Here is a 23,227-nt window from a genome sequence, read left to right as displayed (position 1 = left end):
AACCCAGCTGCTTTTTATATAGGCGTACACGTGCGGACCATGGTGAGATCATTTGCTTCAGCTCCGCCCATGTATAAGCCCCGCCCATGCATAAGTAACTAAATAAAAAGGAAGCAATTGTTAAGCGCGATCGTCCTTTGGCCAGCCTCTGCTCACCTGTGAAGTGAACTCACCTGCACAGACATCATCTCCACCATGGCCTCCTTGGCTTTAAGATCAGCAATCAAAACTAAGGTATGAATGGAATTTGAAAACTTTTCTGCCCACGACGCAGTAGGTTGTACCACTTTGCCAAGTGTTTACAAACTGTAAAAAGGTCATTGGGGCTTAGACTTGTTTGTACAGTTCTCTCAGACAGGATTAACTCCCCTTTGTGTCCTCTCCAATAACATTTAAGTACATCAAAAAAAAAAAAAAAAAAAAGTACATTGCTTGTCATTTCACTCACAGTTGGTTGGTTATTAATCTTGTTGGGAGGACTGGCTGCAACTGGAAACAGCCAACTGTGTTCAGGTCATCTTTCTATTCTGTTTCTATTCAGCCTCACATGAAATTTCTTTCACAGGTCCCATTTAAAGCTGGCCGCATGTGCTACTCCTCCTCTACGGTCAGTTTACACCTTTCACAGCTTTGCACATAATTTCCATTTTAACATAAAAAATCTGTTTATAAATGACTATTTTTTTTAAATGAACCCTCTCTCACAGCCCACCACTAAGCTGTTCTTAGATGGGAAGTTTGTTGAATCTAACACTCCGGAATGGATCGATATTCACAATCCTGTAAGTATTCTGTCATAGCAGCAACATGTCACCGGTATCTGATGTGTCAATCTTTTTTTTTTTTTTTTTTTTTAAACATCACATCCGTTCAGTACATACAACAGGTTTTGCATCTGACTTACAGTTTCATTAATGCAAATGTATGCTAGGGTGCAGCCAGCCGGTGGACTAGATTTAAAAGGCTCCCGCTGTCATGAACGACTCCAATTTTCATGTAGTTAATCTGCACTGCAGGCGACCAATGAGGTGATTGCCCGTGTACCCAAAGCCACGCAACAGGAAATGTCTGCCGCCGTCGACTCCTGCGCCAGAGCCTTCCCCTCCTGGTCCGAGACCTCCATCTTAGCTCGGCAGCAGGTCTTTCTGCGCTATCAGCAGCTCATCAAGGACAACATTGTAAGGCGAAGGGTTAAATAACGCGACTGTTTACTGTACTCTCTGAGTTGAAACTCAAATCTGATGGTCCTCTTGTGTCACAGAAAGAACTTGCCAAGTCCATCACCGTGGAACAAGGGAAAACCCTTGCAGATGCAGAGGGGGATGTGTTCAGGGGATTGCGTAAGTCATGCACTCACAATTGACAACAAATGGGTAAATGTGTGTGTCTGTGCTTTAGCATGTGGTGACACAAATGGTTAATGAGTTATGTCGGCCTCTCAGAACAAAAGGCACTTCTCTCCACTTGACCTGTCAGTCGCAAAATATCATCACATTTTGAGAGCCAATTTAATACACGTTTTGAAAGTATAATTATATTACCGCCTGAGGGGAGAGGGGTCATTATGTTGAGTTGGTGCCTCTCAGAATAAATATTGAAGTAGATAAAGAGGTGACCTCTCTGGTTTTAAATAAAAGAGAACTTGAATGTTCCACTGTTGCATAAAGAATGAAAATGACATTTTCAGTTCTATGAGCAGCATATCAAGTTACAAACACCAGCCTGGATGTCTAATGAAGGTCTATTCATTGTTAATGTAGACTGAATTATTATAGACGTTTGACTTGAATTCGAATTGTATCATTATTAGATATTCTATGCTCGATGAACTACAGTATGCTTTGTGGGAAAGACGGATGAACTAAAGTGTCCTTCACTCCTTTTTTTAACACATTTAAGAGTTGCTTTGCTTTATGCTTCTGGATTTTGGTTGGCTTTCTTTGCTTGACAAAGAAAGCAAGACCGTATTGTTTACTTTCAGTCCACCATGCTTTTCATGTCATTATTTAGTGTGTTGCTATGTATTGCAGTATGTGTTTCTACATTTGAGCAAAACATTCATTTACCGTGATTTGTGGCATTGTGTTCTCTTAATAGTGACAAATGTAAGACAATGACATTAGATTTCTTATTATGCAATTCTCCCGTATGCTGTAATAGCAGGGGCAGGGAAGCTCCATCAAGGACCATTTGTTTTTAGTCAGTCCTTTTAAAGGACTTACTAAACTTGGGCTGCATGGTGACCTTATGGTTATCACTTGTGCTTCACAGTTCGGAGGTTTTGGGTTTGAAACTTGGCTGAGGCTCCCCTGTGTGGACTTTGCATGTTCTCCCAACGCTTGTGCGGGTTTTCTGCGGTGCTTAGTCTTCTCACCATATTCCAAACCATGCATGTTAGATTTAGTGAAGACTCTAAATTGCCCGTGTGTGTGTGTGTGTGTGTGAAAATCAGTGTACATAGTTGCCTATATGTGCCCTGTGATTGGCTGGCAACCAGTCCAGAATTTTGTTGCCTTAAAGTCATCTGGGATAGGATACCTAATGAGCTATGGATAAATGGATGGATGTGCCCCACAGCCTGCAGGTTCCACACCCCTGATCGAAAGTCTGGCCAAAATGTTGATTTCTTCTCTGATCTCAGAGGTCGTGGAACACGCCTGCAGCATCACCTCTCTGATGCTTGGTGAAACTCTGCCCTCCATCACCAAGGACATGGACACGTACACGTACCGGCTGCCCCTCGGCGTATGCGCCGGCATCGCCCCGTTTAATTTCCCTGCCATGATCCCTCTGTGGATGTTTCCCATGGGAATGGTGTGCGGCAACACGTACATCCTGAAACCTTCTGAGAGGGTGCCAACGTGCGCCATGCTGATGGCCAAGCTGCTGCAGGATGCTGGCGCTCCCGACGGAACCCTCAACATCATCCACGGACAACATGACGGTAAGAGTTGGTCTCGCAGGTTTGGTTTGTGAATTTTAGGATTTCCAATTCTTAAAAATGTTAAGAAATCGAATGTGAAAGTGTGTTCAAGTACATTTCTAACTGTGGCAAATAAACAAAATCTGCGAGTAATTGATACCCAGCTAAAAAGGTTTGTAATTACCGATAGATACCACAAGATGGTAGCAAAGGCCTTTTTTTCCCCCCCTTAGAGACGAGGCTATGACCTGATTAAATTAACCTCCTTCCATCATTTCAACATAATGGTGCGTTGAGATAGTTCCAAATAGTTCCATGACCCCGCTCTTAAGTCATCTTTCCCCGTTGAAATGCTTCAAAATGTCCAAATCACTGCTGCACCTTCTGGTGTTACCGCCTTGGCCACCGACCGGGAAGCTGTACTATGCACTAGTCATGTAGACAAACAAAGAAGACTAGACCTCTTCGACTTCATTCTGTCATTCATTTATTCGCCTGCTTCTGGCTCCTCAGTAAGTTGCTGTAAAATGAGTCTACCAGCTGTAGTTGCTTGACTGGGTGACACAGTAGTAGCGCCTCACAGTATTTGATAGACACAGTAGAGGTTATGTCACAACATGACTCATCTTTATTGGCCAAGTCTCCGGCTGTTTGGTGTCACTGTGTCAAGTTTATTTCCCTTCTTCCTGCCGCAGCTGTGAACTTTATTTGTGACCATCCGACCATCAAGGCCATCAGCTTCGTTGGCTCCAATCAGGCCGGCGAGTACATTTATGAGAGGGGCTCCAAAAATGGCAAGAGAGTACAGTCCAACATGGTGAGTGGTAATACATGATGCAAAACAGACGCCATGACATCTTAAAGATGAACACAAGGTGGCAGTCTTATACAACACAGTCTAGTTTTTGTTATAAAGCAAGCAAGTACTGATGGGTTGAAGAATCCTGCATGCAATTCATTTTTGATACTTGTATAACTGTTATAAGACTGGAAAAATGTTAGCCAAGTCAGTGATTCGCAAACCTTTTTATACCAAGTACGAGCTCAAAATACTTTGCTCTCCACCACTTTGACCAACATTAAAATACAGTAAAACAATAGGCCTAAATGTTCATCAACAAAAAAAAATCCAGAGGTTTTATTCCTAAAAAGTATATGAATTATTGTAAGCCACTGTAACATGATGCATAGTTTGAAAACTGACTGGTTAAATACTGGAAAATTAAAATGTATTGCACATAAGTTGAATAAAAACGGTACTTACATGTTTCAAAACAAAAAGTTCTTAAAGACTAAATGCAGTTGTACTGTGCATAAAAGTTAAATACAACCGAAGTGTAGTCAAATGTACTGGACAGGAATAAATAAATAAACAGGCTCTATGCATCGCTACAAGCTTCATTCTAATATTTGATTGCAATTGCATGTTTTACATGTTAGAAATGTTATTTGTACTTAATTCAATGATTCTTTGGCATTCCACAAGAGAGAGCCTGCATATCACTAGTGGTACTTGTACAACACTTTGAGAATCGCTGTCTTAAAACATAGTTTATACAGTTAGGATTGAATTGTAGAAGTAAATCAAAGTTCTAAAGTATTAACAGAGACAAATATTTGTGTGTATCCATAAGATAAGATAAATAAAGGTATATACAGTAAACTAACTGGGCCACATAATCCTGATTGAGTCCACAGACAAATTCTATTGCTCCTTAGTGGTTGTCATTCGAACAACTTTGAAGTCAAAAAGGGTCACAAAGCAGATTGTGTGTGAATTTGGAGTTTCAAGTGTAATGGAGGGCATGCCTATCTAAATATATCGACATACTGCATATTGATTTGTTCTATGTCAAAATGGTCATAATAACAAGCGCACTAGTTGTGTCCAAAGACCTTTGCACAGAACTACACTTGTCTACTAAGTGCTAATATCTCCTCGATCTGAAAATCAGCTTTCGTGCACTTGTAGGGAGCAAAGAACCACGGCGTGGTGATGCCTGATGCCAACAAGGAGAACACTCTGAACCAAGTGGTGGGGGCTGCGTTTGGGGCCGCCGGTCAGCGCTGCATGGCTCTGTCCACGGCCATCCTGGTTGGCGAGGCTCGCGGCTGGCTGCCTGAGCTGGTGGAGCGCACCAAGGCTCTGCGTGTTAATGCAGGTACCCTTCAGTTTCAACTCCCTATCCGAAGTCACTGGTTTCCCCGAAGGCCTTTTGAGCAAGCATAACTATCTTACAGACACAGCGAGAGAGAGATTTTCACCAATATGATGCACAGGAAACCCTCATGTGCAATTTCTGAGGGAGTTCCTTGGGCTGCCCCTTCTGCTCTGTTATTTGCCTGCTTCTGGCTAACGTTTTGGAATGTCGGTACCACATCATGTACGTATGTAACAGTATAACCGCTTGTTTCTGGGGCCCCCCTCAGGAGACCAACCTGGTGCAGATGTGGGGCCCCTGATCTCCCCACAGGCCAAGCAAAGAGTCTGCAGTCTGATCCAGAGCGCCGTGGAGGAGGGCGCTAAGGTGCTCCTGGACGGCCGACGCGTTAAAGTAACGGGTTACGAGGACGGCAACTTTGTGGGTCCGACCATCATTGGAGACGTCACAGTATGTATTTTAATCCATTAATCCAATAGCGTTTCCCAACCTTAACTGAGCCAAGGCGCCAATTTTACATGAGAAATCAGTCGGCTTTCACGGAGGATTACAGAAATCAGATATTTACCGTTGAAAGGCTGAAATCAGAGGATTTGAACCATTTTAAGTTTAATTAATCGATGATCAAAATAGTTTTCTATTAATTTGACCAATTAGTTGTTGATTTCAATTCACAAATTGTCCCAGCTCTAGAGACATTATTTTAAGTGAATCAATCATTTTTTGACCAATTAAGTGAAGTTGGAAAATTTCCCACGGCACACCGGTTAGCTACATTAACCACATTTGATGGCGAAAAAGGGAAATATACTGCACCACTTGGGAGGTAGCAGAGTGTGTACTGCGGAGCAAAGAATACTGTGCGTTAGTAGTAATTAATTGAAATTGAAACATTTCCTGCAAAGCACCTGATCTCTCCTAGCTCAGTGATTGGGAGACACTGCAATATTATATCCAATATTTTAGCGCAACATGGATGGATGGAGAGAATATGTTAGCTTGAGTTCCAAATGGTCACAACCACCTTTTGCTCAACCACAGCCTCAGATGAAGTGTTACACTGAGGAGATTTTCGGACCCGTGCTAGTTGTCCTTGAGGCCGACACTTTAGATGACGCCATCCATTTGGTCAACACCAATCCCTACGGCAACGGCACCGCCATCTTCACTTCAAATGGCGCCACGGCTCGCAAATACACACACAAGGTGGACGTGGGCCAGGTGAGTATGCACGACACGCTTTCCGTTTTAAAGCGCGACGCATTTGCGTGGTATTGTCACAGTGCTGTGATATCTTAAGACAGGGAGCACCTTTATATTAGAAATTATTCTTGTCCATGTCAAGTATAGCTGTTTGCTTGCCCCTGACCAAAAGGCACACGTGTTCATACTCCAATTCCCCATCACTCAAATCTGCAAATAGCCACAGCAGATGTTTTCCAATCAAAACAGGGCGACGTATTCCGTTAAAGATGGAGGAATTCCGAGCACGGCCAGGATTCACCCTGTTTATTTGCCCGTGGAGCCCAGTCGTGCCGTGTTTGCTGTTCACATGTCCGGGAATGCTCCGCTTTTCTCTAACAAACAAACATTTTGCCCCCTGTCGTCTCTGCCAAAATCCATGGCTTCCAAACCTATTTGAGCCTTCTCAAACATTCGAACCAACCGTGCCATGTTTCTCTTACACTTGTAACAAAGATGTTTCCCTTCCCGCTTACTGTGTTTGCAAAACCGCAAGTTATCTTTGTACTGTTGCTTGTCCCTGCAATTTAGGCCCCAGGGGGATTTTTTATAAACCTCCCAAACATGGAATTGTCAGTAAAACACTGTTTTCTTTGCAGGTCGGAGTCAATGTTCCCATCCCTGTGCCACTGCCCATGTTCTCCTTCACTGGTTCGAGAGGATCCTTCAGAGGCGACATGAACTTCTATGGAAAACAAGTATGCAAACAAATGTTTTCTGATCTTGGAAAGCAAACAAACTCAAACTTATTTATTTGTGTCCAGGGCATCCAGTTCTACACACAGATCAAAACCATCACTTCCCAGTGGAAAGCTGAGGATGCTACACTTAAGAGTCCTGCGGTTACCATGCCAACGATGGGCCGCTAGATAACCCGTAGTGACCACTTGATCTGCAAACATCTCGGAAAAATTACGACTGCTCAGTGACTCGATGGTACTTAATAAACAGTAGACGATATACGAATTCTAGGAGTATTAAGGCACTCTGTAAATGTATCACCACACTCGAGTCGATACTTTTACTACCTGCTGACAGAAGAAGTATTGGGACACCTGACCATTACGCCTACAGGAACCGAAAATACGAAACTGGTGTTCAGTGATCCTTTGCAGATTCACCATTCGTGAATAGGTAACCTGGAGATTTGTTTTCTGTAGAACTTAACTAAAAACTAATTAACAATGTTTGCTGGAAAAACACACCTATTTGCACCTATCCACATATTTTTGTGCCCTTTCTGTAACTCCATAAGATGCCTCCCAAATGCTCTGCTCCTTCTATGTGTCATGTTATCGTAGTCGTTTCAGATACTGTATACTATATGTACTTTGTACAACCGTATTTAAAAAAAAATGAGAGTATGTATCACTGAGTCCAAAATGTAATCAAATGGAAAATAGGAAAGGAGTAATTTTTTTTGTCCATTCATCCATCTGAACCTTTGTGAGGTCATTGATTTTGGCCAGAGAAAGTCACAATCTCTGTTGTAGCTCATTCCAAACGGTGTTTAATGGGGTTCGGGTCAGGGATTTGTTTTGAGCACTGTAGAGTGAAAAGGGATTTTCCCACACTGTTCCCACAAACTTAAAAACATAGAATGCAGACTCTAAAATATCTTAGTTAAAGAATTAACAGTCAGGGTAAGTCCAACACTTCATTTAATAAGGGATCAAAATACTGTTGAGAGAAAACAAACCTCACACATCACATTAGTATTAACAATGTGGGATACATCCAAATGTGAGACGACCAATCAAAAGCTTGATGATGGACAACGAGGCTACATAGAGATCATGTGGTGCGGTTCTCCGCCAGGCAGTTGGTGTTGGTGGGTAGGGGAGAGTCAGGCGCCTGAGTAATGAAGGTTGACAGGGTGCAGGCTCCTCTCTAATTCAAAAGGAATTCATGATCATTATACAGGCAGAAATGTAACGGCTTCATCACTCATGTTCTCACAGCACAGCGTCTTTGGAGCTCAACCTGGAATGCGGGGCTCTAAATCCGCAGGCTTTGTAATTGCAAGGATGAGATGGATGGATGGATGGATGGATGAGATACAACTTTTATTTCCAGAACATTTCATTTGGTGTCTGACCCAGCGATATGACTGTCAGATGAGGACGGCACCAGATTGTTGGCTCTCCTGTCAGGGGAATGAAGATTTGCAGTTGAAGCACAAGCTCGTTGCCCTCTTTTATACGTCTCTTCGCATGACGTCCATGCACACTAGCCTAGAGATGTTCTGTTATTCCAGTGGACTCTGTGCTTATGGGATCGCCTCTAGCCGTACATCCAGATAGGCTACACAGTCCCTCTCAAATCATGTTTCCAGCTGCTCTCGCACCACAAATGTTCAAAGGACTAAATAAACTTAAGAGTTCACGTGAGGAGGAGCCAATAGCCTGAAAGCGCATTGACGTGACCAGATGTTTGTTTCTATTTTTACTATTGTGCCCAGACTCTTTTCTTTTTTACTCTTTTTAAGCAGCTGGATGGAAAGGAAAATTGGTCAAGGCCTAACTGATGTTTTATGGTATCCTCTTAAGCAGAGAAAATGACTGTTAAAAACATTAAAAGCAGGGAGGAGTCACCAGAAGTTCAGCCTGAGCTAGTGTATGAGCTGCTGCACATTGTTCCTCTGAGTTCATACTTTTCCTTTCGGGTTAGGGTTACACGTGATGAATAAGCAACCAGTAACAGAATTAAGAGTTTATATTACCTTGGCCTTTGACTATTCATTTTAGCAAACAGGAGTCGGAGAACTTGCTCCTTTTGTTCCCAAGTGAGGTCTGAAATGTCCACTTGACTTCCTGGTTGATGCATCCTGAAAGAGAAGTTAGGTTTTGTGATGAAAAATCACCTCACAGAAGCGATGGGATGATGACATACCACTCTGCGGCCTTCTCAATGTCCGAGTAGACCGAGTTGGTGTTCTGGAAGGTGCGGATGGGTGGGAACTTGATCCTTCCTGCTGTGGCCTGTTTGAGTGTCCACTGATAAGTCCGCTGTGCCTCTTTCTTGTACTGCAGCCCTCTGGCCGCTATTTGCTCCTTCACCTGAGCCAGTGCCTCATAGAAGAAGCGCTCCAGCTCGGTGCGCTGCTCCATGATGCCGCTAGCTAGCCTCTTGATCTGCTTCAGTTCGTTCTCCCGCATAGAGAGCACCCACTGAAGCTTCTCTAACTCTGCCTCGGCGGCCTGGGAACCGAGCAACATCTTCTCCTGACGACACTCTTGTTCCTCCCTTTTATGTTCCACAATCTGCTCCAGAGAAGCTACTTTTTCTTTCAAATGGGTTAGCTCTTCTTTTTGTGCCACCATTTTGGCTGCATTTATCTTTGCCAGCATCTCCAGTGTCTTCTGGAGGGGTGGGCACAAGGCAAAGTCCTTTTAATTTAACATAACATACAATATTTGGAAAAAAAAAAGTTAGGGATTGGGCTGGTATTGGGCTTTCCAATGAAATTTAAGGATGGTCCTCAATGCACTATAACCTTAACAGGTGAACTTAATTTGAACTGTTTGTTTCAGTTGTTTATACACAACTTTCCCCTAACAAGGAGTTGAACAGCACAATTTACAAGAGGTGTTTGACCCATGAATCCGCCAATAGGAATCTCTCTGAAGTGGTATTCAAACAGTGCGCTCATCATCCTGTTCACATTTTGACATCCCGAGACCAAGACACCTAACAATTGAGCAACCGAATCCTGCCATTTTGAGGCTCCAAAACAGGATCTTCTCAATAAGAAGTGGCCGCTGAGCTATGAGTGCCAGAGTTGAATCAGCAGGTTGCAACAGAGAGAGAGAGAGCGATGGGGAGAGTCACAGAAAGGCAGAGAAGTGCATGTCTTTGGAAATGCATTGGTCAATTGACGGATCAAACACTTGTTGTGAATGTTGCGATCCAGCTCCTTGAACAGCAAAAAGTATTGAAACATTAAACAAAGAATATGTGGACGTGCATTCAGAGGTTTAGAGATCAAATTAAGTTCACCTTTTTGAGGATTATCCTTAAATTTGATCCAAACGTCGAATATCCCCGACTTTCTGTGGGTGGTGTAGATGGGACAACAAATAAGCAATTGTATCCTAAGCTTGGCTGCTTGACAGTCGAGTTAGATTTCCAACAATTTGCTGTCACCGTCTCAGAGACGTATGTGAATGCAGTTGATATTTATTTGTATTAGGAGAACCCACTAAACCTGTAGGCTCGTGGAAACTCACCGCAACCACAGAGCATGGAGTGAGGCTCCGTGGTAAATACACAGAAGCAGACCAAGTCAACAAAAAGAGGAGAAGCCGCCTGAATTAGACGTTTCATAACTGCCGTGATTGGGGAAAATGAGAAGTCTTTGTATCTAAGCATTGCCTAATAATAGTAGCCATGCTGTTTGCCATCCTTTGGCCAAAGCATTACCTTGTCCATTGCCAGGGATGTGTTTTTCTTGGTCAACGAATTTACCAGTTTGTGCAGCTCCTCTGCCTCCTTCATGTGGTGCTTCAGTGTCTCATTGAGACGGACGTTCTCCTTGAACACGCAGCGTGAGGCGTCGTCCAGCTGTCTGAAGGGCAAATAAGTTAGCCCGATAATTATTCATTTGGGGAAAACCTTTGAATGGGAGGATAGTATGATGCATTATTCATTTCTTTAAAAGCTTGGAAAGGCTTTAGTTTAAATAGTGAATCGTTTCTACCAGGGATGGGCAAAGTGTGGCCCGCGACCACATACCATTCTTTCATCCGGCCCACCAAGCTTCTAGACTAAGATAATGTTATTTACTGCATTCGTTTAGCAATTTCCCCCCAAAATTGGTTCATTAAAATATACTTTATTAATTTACCTATTTTAATAATTTCATTGATTTATTTTAAGTTAAAGTAAAACTAATTATTTACACATTTAACATTTATACAATTGGTTAATTACAATGGTAAATAATAACATTTGGAAAATGAGTGAATTTATTAAAAAACTATTTGACATTTTACATACACATTCTTAACTATTCTTTTTAAGTCATCTACAGATGACCGACAGATTTGTCTCTTTTAGAAATCAAATGTGGCCCTTGAGCTCGAGGTTTGCCAAAAGTTTTATACTGTATTTCATCGTACTTAGTACCAAGTTAGTGAGTTAGTTAGCGCTCTCAGTGCCATGAAGCATACATAGGCCACAATTACGGTTTCTGTAATCTGTAGTTTTTTTTTGTTTTTTTTACGGGAGCAGGTGATTGGCCCACTGCCCGACCCTAGCACCTGGGATTCCTACGCGGTCTCCCATCCAAGTACTAACCGTGACCGACCCTGCTTAGCTTCTGAAATCTTACAAGATCGGGCACTGCCAGGGTACCACGTGGGGCGGAGTACCAAGTACACAGCATTTATTGACGTTGCGGGTATGCCTGTTTTGGACCACTACATGGTTGTTTGTTCTACATTGAATAAATCCAAAGCTTTCTGGCCAACTCCGCGCTAACTTTGTTTCTTCCCCTTCTAGTGAGGAACACCCTCTTAATTTCAGCTGACATTGGATTGTTCTTAGTTTTTTTTTTTACCAGTCCCTCATTTTTGGGGGTCAAAGTTGAAATGTTAGGCAGTTATGCTCTGTTTTCTCTTTTTACAGACTTCAGCTCTACAGATGTCATGCCTGCTGAGATAATGAGCAGGACACATGACACTCTATCAAGTGTTGAACTAATTAATAAACAATGTTTAAACTTATACTTCACCATGGCAATTGAGCTCATAATTCAAACATCTTGATGGGTGGTAGGAGGGGAATGGTTAAAGAGCTGGCTGCATCTTCCTCCAATCAGAGCGTACATGATGACAATAACAACAACAACAAACGCATGCACCAAACGGTTGCTCGATAAACTCTACGAAAACATCAAATGGGCTCCAGTGCAGCATAAACCCAGCAAATCCCACAGTATCTCCATTGTCAAAGGCCAGCTGGCCAATGAAAGGTTTTGCATCACTGATGAGCCCTCACCAACAATCCTCGAGAAGCCCATCAAGAGCCTTGGTTACTGGTACAGCGCAGACCTCACTTTGAGCAGGTGGAATATCTCAGGCAGGATACCGTCAGCAGATGAACATCACTGCTCTCCAAAGGAAAATTGAAGCTATGATTCTTGGAGTTTGGACTTCGGCCTTGTCTCATGTGGTCAATCTCCAGTGCTATGAGGTCGCCCTGTCCCATCCTAATCTGCTGAAGAAACTGGTGAATGCTCAAGTAAGGAAGTGCTTTAGACTATCAAAATGCCTCTCCAGCATAGAAGAATCATCTTCTATAATAATAATAATAATAAGAAGAAGAATTATCTTTTATTGTCATGAACATGCATGCATGCACATGGAATTTGTTCTCTGCATTGAACCCATCACAGTGAACACATACACATTAGTGGAACACACTGGAGCAGGGGGCAGCTGAAGCGCCCGGGCTGTATGGAAATGGAGCCTTCTCTCTGCCAATCTCAAGTCTGGTAGAGGGAGTACCAAAGAGTGCCGAAGCAAGGCTGGAAATGACCCTCACAGAGTTCCTGGACCCATTTGTTAGAGGTGCCACTCCAAGCCCAGTAACAGGAAGAAAATGGAGGCCAGGTGCAGCAGTTGCGCTGAGACACTGGAACATACAGTAGTTGGGCTTGTACAATATGGCAGAGGGTGCCTTGGGTTGGGAGCAACTATACTGACTACTATTCCATCTGAACGAAGGCAGCCGGTGGTGGAGGAGGTGTACCACCAGGATTAAGCAGCCAGGTGTGCCAGAGCTGTGTCCCAAGCCAAGCAAGGCCACTAGATGAACAATAATAATAATAATAATAATAATAATTACACTTATAGCGCTTTTTTTCTAGGCACTCAAAGACAATTTACAATCTCATGCGTTATTCATTCACTCCTCAGTCTCACCCTGGTGGTGGTAACCTACTTGTGTAGCCACAGCTGCCGAGGCCAGTCTGACGGGACCGTGGCTGCCATTCTCCACCTACGGCTCCTCGGACCGGCAACAAAAATCCAACCGCATTCATCCGTAGGTATGGCAGGTTAAGTGCCTCCGGTTGCAGGGCGTACGCTTACCCTCTGCGCCACGCCACCCATGATCACATGGAGTCAGCTATTGAACAATAGAATAAGCGTTATCATAAGGGCTACTTATGAGCTTCTGCCCTGTCCAAACAATCTACAACTCTGGTTTGAAGAGGATTCATCCAGGCCCCAGTGTGCTGCCCCAGCAACCCTCAGACACATCCTTGCGGGTTGTAAGACCAAACCTGTTCAAGGCAGACACACCTGGCATCACAATTGAGTGCTGAAGTGCTTGGCGGCCGCTGAACTTGAAAACAAGAGGATAACCACCAATGCGATGTCTTCAAAAGCCCAAGCTTCCGTCCCACGATTAACATCCTTCATGAGGGAAGGGGAGAAACATCACACCAACCCATCACCACCAGACTCATGTCTATTGAACGCAGCCTGGGATTGGGAAATGCAGGTAGACCTAAGCCAGAGGCTCAACTTTCGATCCGAAATCCCAGCGACCAACCTTCTCCCAGACCTGGTTGTCAGGTCCAGAACCTGCTGGCATATCTTTATCATCCAGTTGACTTTCCGTTGGGAGGAAACCATTGATTAGGCATTTGAAAGGAAAAGGCTGCGGTATGCCAACCTAGCAGCCGAAGCAGAGAACCAGGGCTGGACAGTAAAGGGATGTCCAATGGAAGTTGGCTGCAGGGACTTTGTAGCCAGTTCCACTGCAAGACGAGTTAAGGAAGTAGGAATCAGAGGGCAGGACCAAAGGAAGGCCATCAAAGAGAATGCTAGTGTCTCCGAGAGAAGCAGTCACTGGTGACACACACCCAGGTTTGTGGTGGGCCAACCTCAGATGAGGGTGTCTTGTGAGAAAAGGCCGAAACCCTCAATGTGACAGGGGTGCACAACTGATGATATTTCGCATCGCTGGCACCAAGTGGTCATCACCCTACCCAACCGCACCCAAGATAACATCTCCAACCCACCCAGCTGATGTGATGATAATTTAAGGGATTATAATAACCAGTCCTACTAAACATTCTATAGTATAATATGTAAAGATAGGGTCAAGTGTAAGCTCAGTGACCAAACTGACCAAACTGGGCCTCACACTTTCCTCCCTGAAGGCCTTTCTGGAATGTGATTGTTGGCTTGGTCCACTATCATGCACATGAGCGACCAGTGCGGCTGAGAAACAGCAATACATTTTAAATTATATACTCATAAGACCAAATAGTTGTTCTACGGTTCTGAAAATGCAGTAAAGATTAAAATTAGGACATCAGTGAGCGCACTTACAAAACAGCTTCATGGTGGGCTTGCTCCTCCACCTGTGCTATCATTTGCTCAGCTTCCCTCTCCAGTTGAGCCTGCAAGGAAGTTTCCGTTTTAACACCTCCAAGTATTACCTCAATCGTTTTTGTCTTTAGAAATTTCGTGACAGTGATGAAACGCTATGAAAATTTCATACACAATTATCATGACCAAAATTATTACAATTATCATTATTATAACAATATTACTAAAAGTAATGTCAACAAAATATCACACATATGGCCTGAAAGCATTGGGACATGTTTGATTTTGAATACAATAAAATCAGCAACCCTATGTACTTTTTGACATGAGTTGTAAACAACAGTAACCAAGATAAATGTGCAGAGATGCGAGAGACCCCATGGAATGACAAAGAACAGAATGGTGTATTTGATCGTGGTGGGACTCTATTAAGTAGGTAAAGTAAAACCACGTAAAAAAAAATATGACTATTTGACCGAACAAACAGTGTTTTTAAATAAAAAATAGATTAAAGTCATGCCCTGCGACTGACTGGCGACCAGTTCAGGGTGTAGTCTGCCTTTCGCCCGAAGTCAGCTGGGATAGGCTCCAGCGTCCCGCGACCCTAACCAGGATAAGCGGTGTTGAAAATGGATGGATGGATGGAATAGATTAAGGTCGATAAATAGACATGTTCGTCAAATTAAGCAACAAAATGAAATCAAAAATATTTATTTTCCATCAGGCTATTATATAGACTATTGCCAATTTTAACTAGGTACAAGTATCGGAGCAAGATTTTAAGTGGCATTTTGAGCTGCCAATATTCACAAGGCTTCTAACTCATTTAAACTGGCTATATTCAACCTTTTAACATTTTTTTTTTTTTTGTCAACTCAAGCACTTTTATCCAGTTGTTAATCATTCCTGCTTGAGGTTTCAGATCAAGCTCTGTCTGCCATTCAAGGGCTGAAGGCAGGAATATTTGTGCAGGTACTTCAAGGCCAATACCCCCAGTTTCTCTCTACTGCAGGAATATGTGGCCACAACGGTAGTGGTTTTCTTTGTGGATTCACCTTTTATATGGTTTATGGGCACACACTCAACTTGGAGTCTGGAGGTGGAGGGGTGAACATTTCTCACTCTGACTGGAAGGAGTCTGAGTCTTCAGAGGTCTCCAAAAAAAAAAGTCGGATTTGTTTGCTAGTTGCTTTTTTGAAATAGTCGCTAAAGTTGGTAGCACCAACAACATATTACAATCAATACAGTATTAACGATAATTCAAATTTGAAACAGTAACACTGTAAAATGTAATCACAATTTTACAGTGAAACCGTCTTATACCTACTGACAAGGTACCTTTTCTTTGAAGAATCTGTACTCCATCTTGTTGCAGTTTTCCCTGTTCTCCTCCTCAGCTTGTTCCATGCTTTTTCTGATCTGTAATGTATTTAACATGCTTATGTGTCAAAGCCATAGGAAATGAGAAAATTAAAAACAAAAAAATAATTTGTCACGCACATCCCTGAGCTCCTGCTCCTTCTGAGCTTTCCTCGTCTGGAACTCCTCAATCTTCCTTATTCCAACCTGTATCATCTCGAACTCACCGGCTCGCTTTCTGAACACCTCCTTCATCTCATTGATTTCAAGCGTGTAATGTTCAACCTGTTGAAAGTATTTGACACATTTTCAGGTGAATGTGTCTGAATTATAACCAACCATCTGCCCAACGACAAAATAAACCTTTCCATGAATGGGAGAAGTTGGGCAACAAGATTTGAGTCCCAGATCCCACTGTGTTAGGAGGGTGCCAACCTAAAGGTGAATTATGCAGTTTTCAAACTGCTAGCAAGATTCGAATTTAGCCTCACTTCACTCCCTGCCCCGCCCCCTCACGTCTCTGCCCAAAGAAACACCCCCAGATTACTAAACTTTGCCTCAGAGTGCAGTTCGGTCTGCCGCGAGTGCGCCAACGGCCTGCTGGAATTGGCCTGGAGGGAGGGAGCGGTGCGTCGCGCTTGCCTGGTTGCCTCAGAGTGCACCTTGATCATGTAACATTACCATGCACAGCACGCCAAGGCTGCTACATTGCTAGCATGACTTATTCATGTTGGAATACTGCCAAACACAAAGCGTTACGGGTTGTATTTTTGGGAATGTACAATCAATTAAAAATATAAGCAAGGTGATCAGCTTAACTGATGACCCGGTGAGAACGGTGATGTGATGTACGCGGTGGTTTAACAAGCTCAACCATGTAGCCGTCCGTGTACAGGACACCACCGTTTTATATGTTAACCCTTGATTTGTCTTGTGCTGTCCAATTTGTTGCTAACCAGAGTTAAATAATCTAGTCAAGAAACTAAAGGGAAAACTTTAACAGAATGTGACTCCAAGTCAACCACACTTCTGGGAGATCAGCCTGTCCTGTTGGAAGCAACAGTGATTGTGAAACAATTTCACCGGCTCTTGTGCAAATGGAAGAGACAACAGTTGGAAATGAGAGGCAATTAGCAAGACCACTATATAAAAGAATGGTTTTGCAGGTAGTGACCACAGACCATTTCCCTGTCCTCATCCTTTCTTGCTGATGTTTTTTTTTTTTTTGGGGGGTCACTTTTGCATTTCACCAGCACTCTCACCACTAGAGGCGCTGTCTAAATCCCACAGAAGTTGCTCGGGTAGTGCAGTTAATCAGGGATGGCACCTCAATGTGTGCTGTGCCAAGAAGGTCGAGAGTATGGAGGAGATACCAGGAGGCAGGCCGGTCCAGCAGGAGATGTGGAGGGGGCCAAAAGAGCACAATAACCCAGCAGCAGGACCGCTATCTGCTCCTTTGTGCATAGAAGAACAGAAGGAGCACAGCCAGAGCCCTACAATATGACCTCCAGCAGGGCATTAATCTCCTTGTTTCTGGTCAAACAGTCCATGACGGTGCTATGAGAGCCTGACATCCACAAGTGGGGTCTGTGCTTACAGCCCAACAACGTGCAGTCCAGCACCGTGCAGGCATTTGCCAGAGAAAAGAGAGATTGGTAGATTCGCCGTTGGCGCCCTGTGGTCTTCTCGGATGAGAGCAGAATAAAAAGTGGTGGGCCAGTGATGGTCTAGGGAGGCCTTTCTTTGGAAGGCCGCACAGCCCTCCATGTGTTAGCCAGAGCTACCTGACTGCCATTAGGCACCGGGATGATATCCTCAGACCCATTGTAAGACTGTAGGCTGGTGCAGTGGGCCCCGGGTTCCTTCTGATGTATGACAATGCTAGGCCTTAGGTTGCTGGAATGTCAGCAGTTCCTGCATGATGAAGGCATGTTATGGACTGGCCTGCCCGTTCCCCAGACCTCAATCCCATTGAGCACATCTGGAACATCATGTCTCGTTCCAGTACAGACTGTTCAGGAGTTGACTGATGCTCTGACCATCCGTCATCTCATTAGGAGCATGCACAGACGTTGTAGGGAGCGTATACATGCACATAGAGGGCGCACACATTACAGAGGCTCATTTTGACTTGTCTTGAGGGATTGCCACAGAAGTTTGGTCAACCTTTAATCTGATTTTCCACTTTCATTTTGAGTATCCAGACCTCCATGGGATGAGGATTTCGATGTCTTATGTTATTTTGTTCTCAACACATTCCACTATTTAATGAATAAAGATTCGGTGTGCATGGTGGGCATGTGCAAATGATTGACACACTATACGGTTGCGCTTCCTGTCTCTATAGTCTCTGATTGGCTATTCATGTCGCAGCGTTACCAGTTGTCCAATAAAAATAAAATAAAATAAAATGGGCCAGCGAGGGAGGATAGTTCAAAAGATCATTTTAATAATATTCTACTGACAGTAGAATATAAAATACAGACAGTTTTGACATAGACAAAAAGTTTTCATTTTTATTTATGTATGTATTTTAAACTGCAAGCTACCTTTACGGTCATATCAGTTGAACAAAATACCTCAAGATGCCACCAGAGAAACCAGCACTGTGTAAGAAATATGTGACAAAGTGACCAAAATCACAAGAGACTGGCAAAACACACACCCACAAACATGTACATGGTGACTAAATGAGAGGTTATCACCCATTTGATTACATCTTTGGGCCAAATTGTTCTTCTTTACATAGCTATGAAGCTTTTGCCTACATTAGGCCATCAATCTACACTAAAATATGGACTGCTATCTTAAAAAAACAAGGCAAAATTACATGTGAGTATTCCACAAACTATGTGGTAGCTACATTTGTAACTTTCTTTATCGTTTAATTGTTTGGTTGAATCTATCAAAATTCCAGATTCATGCTGTCTAAGCCCTCAGACAGAGGCCTATTTTTGATGGGGAATAATTCTATTGCCCAAAAATGCATTTAAGCAGCGTCTTTGGAGTCGACCGCATGACATTTAATTTTCTGAAATATGTGACAGTTGCATGCATGTATAAAATGGAGATGATTCCAGTCTGTGCCTCATTTTCCTCTGCCATTTTATTAGCATTGAGTAAGGGCTGTAAAATGGCAAACAGATGCAGGCCGATGTTGCTTTGTTGTCTTGAAATCTTTTAACCATCATTATTATACAAAATTGCAATATATGTAATAGCACACAACTGTGCTACATGCATGATCTGGAGCAGTTCAGAAGTGATAGCTAGTGAATTAACAAAAACATAAGCAATGCAAATAAAATACACACTCACCTGATGCTGGGTATTAAATGTACATATTAATGTGTGAAGATGGCTACAGATGTGTTTTGCTAGTCAAACATGGCTGTAACAAGTTTAACTTTGACCAACCAGAGGAAAGAAAAATATCGACATCATCGAGGGCCAGCTCGTTGGTCTTGTGAAGACGAATTAGAAATCTGATTGGTTAAGAAACAGTTTCATATTTTTCATATCAGCCAGCACTACTGATGAGGTTATGGGCAGATTAGATTGAGAAAAAAAAAAGAAAAAGAAAAAAATCGAACATTTACATGCAATACTGGAAGCAGGGCAGCCAAGAGAAAAGCCATGAAATGAAGTGAATAGCCTATTGGAGGTAAATTAATACAATTTCATGGAACAAATCTTATAGTTTAGGTTGTAAATGTAGTGTTTAGGCCCGCAGAGAATGCCTTGCTAGCCCAGCGCTGCATATGAGTGACATTTGAGGTGTGGTAATCATGCTTGTCACTGTCCTTTTCCCACCAGGCCCTTTAAAATTATACTTGAACACAAAAAGTTGAAAATAAACACGAATCCCCCAGGGGGACAGTGCGTTTGCTTTAGTTTTGTGGCTGCTTTGTTTTGTTTGGTCTTACACAATAAATGTCAACACAATAACACATTGTATACCAGGGTTTCAGTTGGAGTTGCTTAGCTAGCCTACTAGGTTGATTTACGACTGGTAAGCACGCAGCAGTTGTAGTCCATTTCATTGTGGCTGTTGTTATCATGCACTCACCACTGATGCCAACTTAGTACTTTTGTTGCTAAATTTAGCAACTTTTCAGCCTAACCTCCCAACTATTTTCCCAAAAAGCACTTAACAAAAGTGAAGCTACTTTTCAAATTTAAAAAAAAAAACTTTTGAAAAGTGACTCAGACGTTTAAAATGAATTCTTTTAAGAATTTTTTTTCTATTCTATTGCCACATCATTTTGCTAAAATAAATACATGTATATTATATCTTGTTTTTCTTGTTTGTTTTCACAGTCATTGCAGTGTAGCAACTTTTGAAACATGCCAAATGCACACTTTTCCCCCCTCTAAATGATGCAAATTAGTTCTCTATCGCACACAGAAAAACGCAGTGCCTGTCTTCCTAGCTGCAAAAGTTGTTGGTTAGAGTTGCTGACGTATAGTTCAGCAAACAGTTCAAACCAATCTAATAGTGTATACTGTAGACACACACGCAGGCGTGAGATGGCCTGTCAATTTGAGTAATTTCACTGTGTCATCTCAGCAATAAGGTTGACGTAATTACGTGATGACATCATCACACAATGGCAATGTTGTTGAACAACTTTTAGCAAGAGCCCCAGGAAATAGTTGGCAACACTGGCACTCACCAGTTTGTTCTGCTGCTCAAGAGCTAGCCCCTCTTGACTTTTGAGCATGTCGTGAAGCACATTAACCTATGAGCAACAGACACGTTAAAATATTATAAACCACGACTTAATGGACTTGGGTTACATACCTTGTCATTTTTAGCGGCATCCTGCCTCTGCCGGTGGGCGCTGACGTCCAGGATTTCCCGCTCCATGTGTGCCAACTTGTTGCTGAGTTGGTCATTGGCGCGCGCCAGCTGGCCGCAGCTCTCGCGATATCCCGCGAGAGTCTCCTCAGTTAACCGTAGCTTTAGCTCCCAGAGGGCAATATTAGCTTTGGCCTGAGCCAAGGCAAATTCTTTGTCCGTTTTGGGCTCCCGTTGTCCACTCTTCTTTCCTCTCCTGAATTAATGCAGTAAGCGGAGGTGAAGCTCTGTCGTGACACTGTGGCTCAAATTCGAGCAAATGTGTGCACTCACCTGGTTTTCGTCTTTTTCACTTTGATGACTTTCTTCCTGTGCATTGTATTCGTCTTCGAATGTGAAGTGGCAGGTAATAAATACTACTACAGGTACGCTAATGGTGGTGACAGCATCTCCTGTGCAACCTGCTCTAACCAGTTGTGTGGTGTTATTGCCATGGGGATGCTGCCGGTCATAGAAGGCTCACATTTCTCTGCTAACTCAGTATCCTGCAGAAGTGGTAATCACACTCTGCACTTTAGTAGAGGTACAGCTAGTGGTGTAAAACATGACTCTGGTAAAAGGAAAATTAGTACTTCTTAAGTAAAAACTATTAAATGAACTTCAGAAGTACAAAAGTAATTAATTTGTACTAATACACGATTTTGATAGTTGGCACATCGAAAACACTTTTTTTGTTTTTTGAAACAGAAAGCTGGATGGCTCAGGCTTTTTGTGCTATCAAAATGTGTTCCAATAGCTTTGCTAATATTGTGAACTGACTAAGAAAAAATACTAAACTGGCCAATGATAATAACAGAAAGAAAATGCACCTTCTGGATGTGTAAACCATTCTCCAGGAATCACTCTTGGAGCTAACCAAATCAAACAATTCTCTTAAATAATGTCATGTGTGAGGAAAATCTTGTTGTGTGGTTGTTGTTAATGCTCCCTGGTTTACATCCTTCCATGTCACTGCTATTATTCCTGTTGTTTCCACTTTATTCTGTAAGTGCCCAAGAGCTGAATTAATCAGTCAATCGATCATTCAAGCAAACAAAAGCTCGGCAGTAGCTAACTTTACCTTCTCTCTTATTTACTATACATCTTTTTTTACGTTGTGTTGTAATCCACGTGTGTTCAAATGTTGTAAGTACAAATAAAAAGTCATCAGAAAAGTAAATAGCCTCCTCTGTAAAGTACAGATATCTGAAAAATGTGCTTAATTATAGTTGCTAAGTCTTTGTACTGCACTTCGTACTTCCCACCACTGGGATCCTGGGAAAGCTGTCCTATGTGAGGCATGCACATTGGATACAGAAGTTGGTGTGTATTTGTCAGAGAGGCATTTTATAGTGATGCATCTGGGAATCCAGTGAGGTTAGATGGTTTCCTCACGCCACATTGTCAACGCAGTTATCTCTTCGGCAGAACAAATCCATCGAAAAGCGCAGACAATCATGTGTGGATGTGGAATTTGCACAAGTTGAACGACATAAAGACAACATTGAATCATCAAAACATTCTTTAAAAAGATTTACCAAACCCAAATGACTCATTCTTTTGCATGACAAATATCTTAAATTAACGGTAAATGCTAAATACCGCAACAAAGAACATTGTCAACCACAGCGGAGGTTATTAGGCGGGACAGAATGTATTCCTGGTCATATTTCAAAACACTTTTTCAGAAACGATACAAATTTAGGACACCACGGTGACCTAGTGATTAAAATGTCCGCCTCTCAGTTCTGCGGTTCGGGGGTTCCGCTTGCTCCAAACCTTCCTGTCTGCAGTTTGCATCTTTTTCTCTGGGTGCTATGGCGTCCTTTCTCAGTCCAAAAACATGCACGTTAGGTTCGCTGAAGACTCTTAAGTCGGTGATAGGTACGAATGAGAGTGTGAATGGTTGTTTGTCTGTATGTAACGTCCAGTGTGTACCCCGCCTCTCACCCAAAGTCAGCTGGGATAGCCCCTCCCTGACTCACTCATGACCCCAATGAGGACAAGGGCTAAAGAAATTGAACGGATGGAATACAAATGTAATTGTTTCGGAGACAATTGAACTGTCACCATTCCGAAACCTTATTTAACTGTACAAGTATTGTTTTATGTAAGAGTTTACATTTACATTGGAGAATTTTCAAAGAAACAACTGTCATTTATACTGTACTGGGTAGTCATTTTTAATAACCGATGTCAATTCTATAGACGTTTTTTTGCACAAATTCCTCCAAATGAGCCCCATCATGAGCACTGTCTGTGTCAGAAAACAATTTCCGCTGACCATCCCGTTGTTACGCTCTCTTGCCACTAAGACAGTGCACTACACCAGGTTAGCGTGGCATACTAAAGCAAA

The 23,227-nt window shown here is 42.6% G+C and overlaps 2 protein-coding genes across 8 annotated transcripts; one reads left to right on the top strand and one right to left on the bottom strand.

Annotated features, from left to right (window-relative positions):
• The first annotated feature begins 77 nt into the window (after positions 1 to 77).
• On the top strand, positions 78 to 7,529 carry aldh6a1 (aldehyde dehydrogenase 6 family, member A1). Its single transcript, XM_061793786.1, has 12 exons — positions 78 to 234; positions 566 to 607; positions 708 to 782; positions 1,017 to 1,178; positions 1,262 to 1,340; positions 2,642 to 2,944; positions 3,619 to 3,740; positions 4,896 to 5,085; positions 5,354 to 5,535; positions 6,127 to 6,306; positions 6,927 to 7,025; positions 7,092 to 7,529. Exons 1-12 carry the CDS (start codon positions 196 to 198, stop codon positions 7,194 to 7,196), a joined length of 1,578 nt encoding a protein of 525 aa, XP_061649770.1. The 5' UTR covers positions 78 to 195; the 3' UTR covers positions 7,197 to 7,529.
• A 441-nt stretch (positions 7,530 to 7,970) lies between these two features.
• Positions 7,971 to 21,574, bottom strand: LOC133487370 (basal body-orientation factor 1-like). 7 transcript variants are annotated; one of them, XM_061793788.1, is made up of 10 exons: positions 21,166 to 21,568; positions 20,836 to 21,088; positions 20,708 to 20,773; positions 16,173 to 16,316; positions 16,011 to 16,091; positions 14,673 to 14,743; positions 10,750 to 10,894; positions 9,220 to 9,686; positions 9,050 to 9,154; positions 7,971 to 8,217 (listed from the first exon to the last, which is right to left on the bottom strand). In XM_061793788.1, the coding sequence occupies exons 1-10, from the start codon at positions 21,207 to 21,209 to the stop codon at positions 8,046 to 8,048; spliced, it is 1,548 nt and encodes a 515-aa protein (XP_061649772.1). In that variant the 5' UTR covers positions 21,210 to 21,568; the 3' UTR covers positions 7,971 to 8,045. The 7 variants fall into 7 exon arrangements, with proteins under 7 accessions (XP_061649772.1, XP_061649774.1, XP_061649773.1 ...); XM_061793790.1 differs by having other exon boundaries at positions 10,795 to 10,894; XM_061793789.1 differs by having other exon boundaries at positions 9,220 to 9,689; positions 10,795 to 10,894; positions 21,166 to 21,567.
• Positions 21,575 to 23,227: the final 1,653 nt, after the last annotated feature.

This window comes from Phyllopteryx taeniolatus, chromosome 13, assembly GCF_024500385.1.
Source record: "Phyllopteryx taeniolatus isolate TA_2022b chromosome 13, UOR_Ptae_1.2, whole genome shotgun sequence".
Classification (NCBI taxonomy): domain Eukaryota; kingdom Metazoa; phylum Chordata; class Actinopteri; order Syngnathiformes; family Syngnathidae; genus Phyllopteryx; species Phyllopteryx taeniolatus.
Note: the sequence above shows the minus strand (reverse complement) of the source record. Positions and strands in the feature narration are given on the sequence as shown.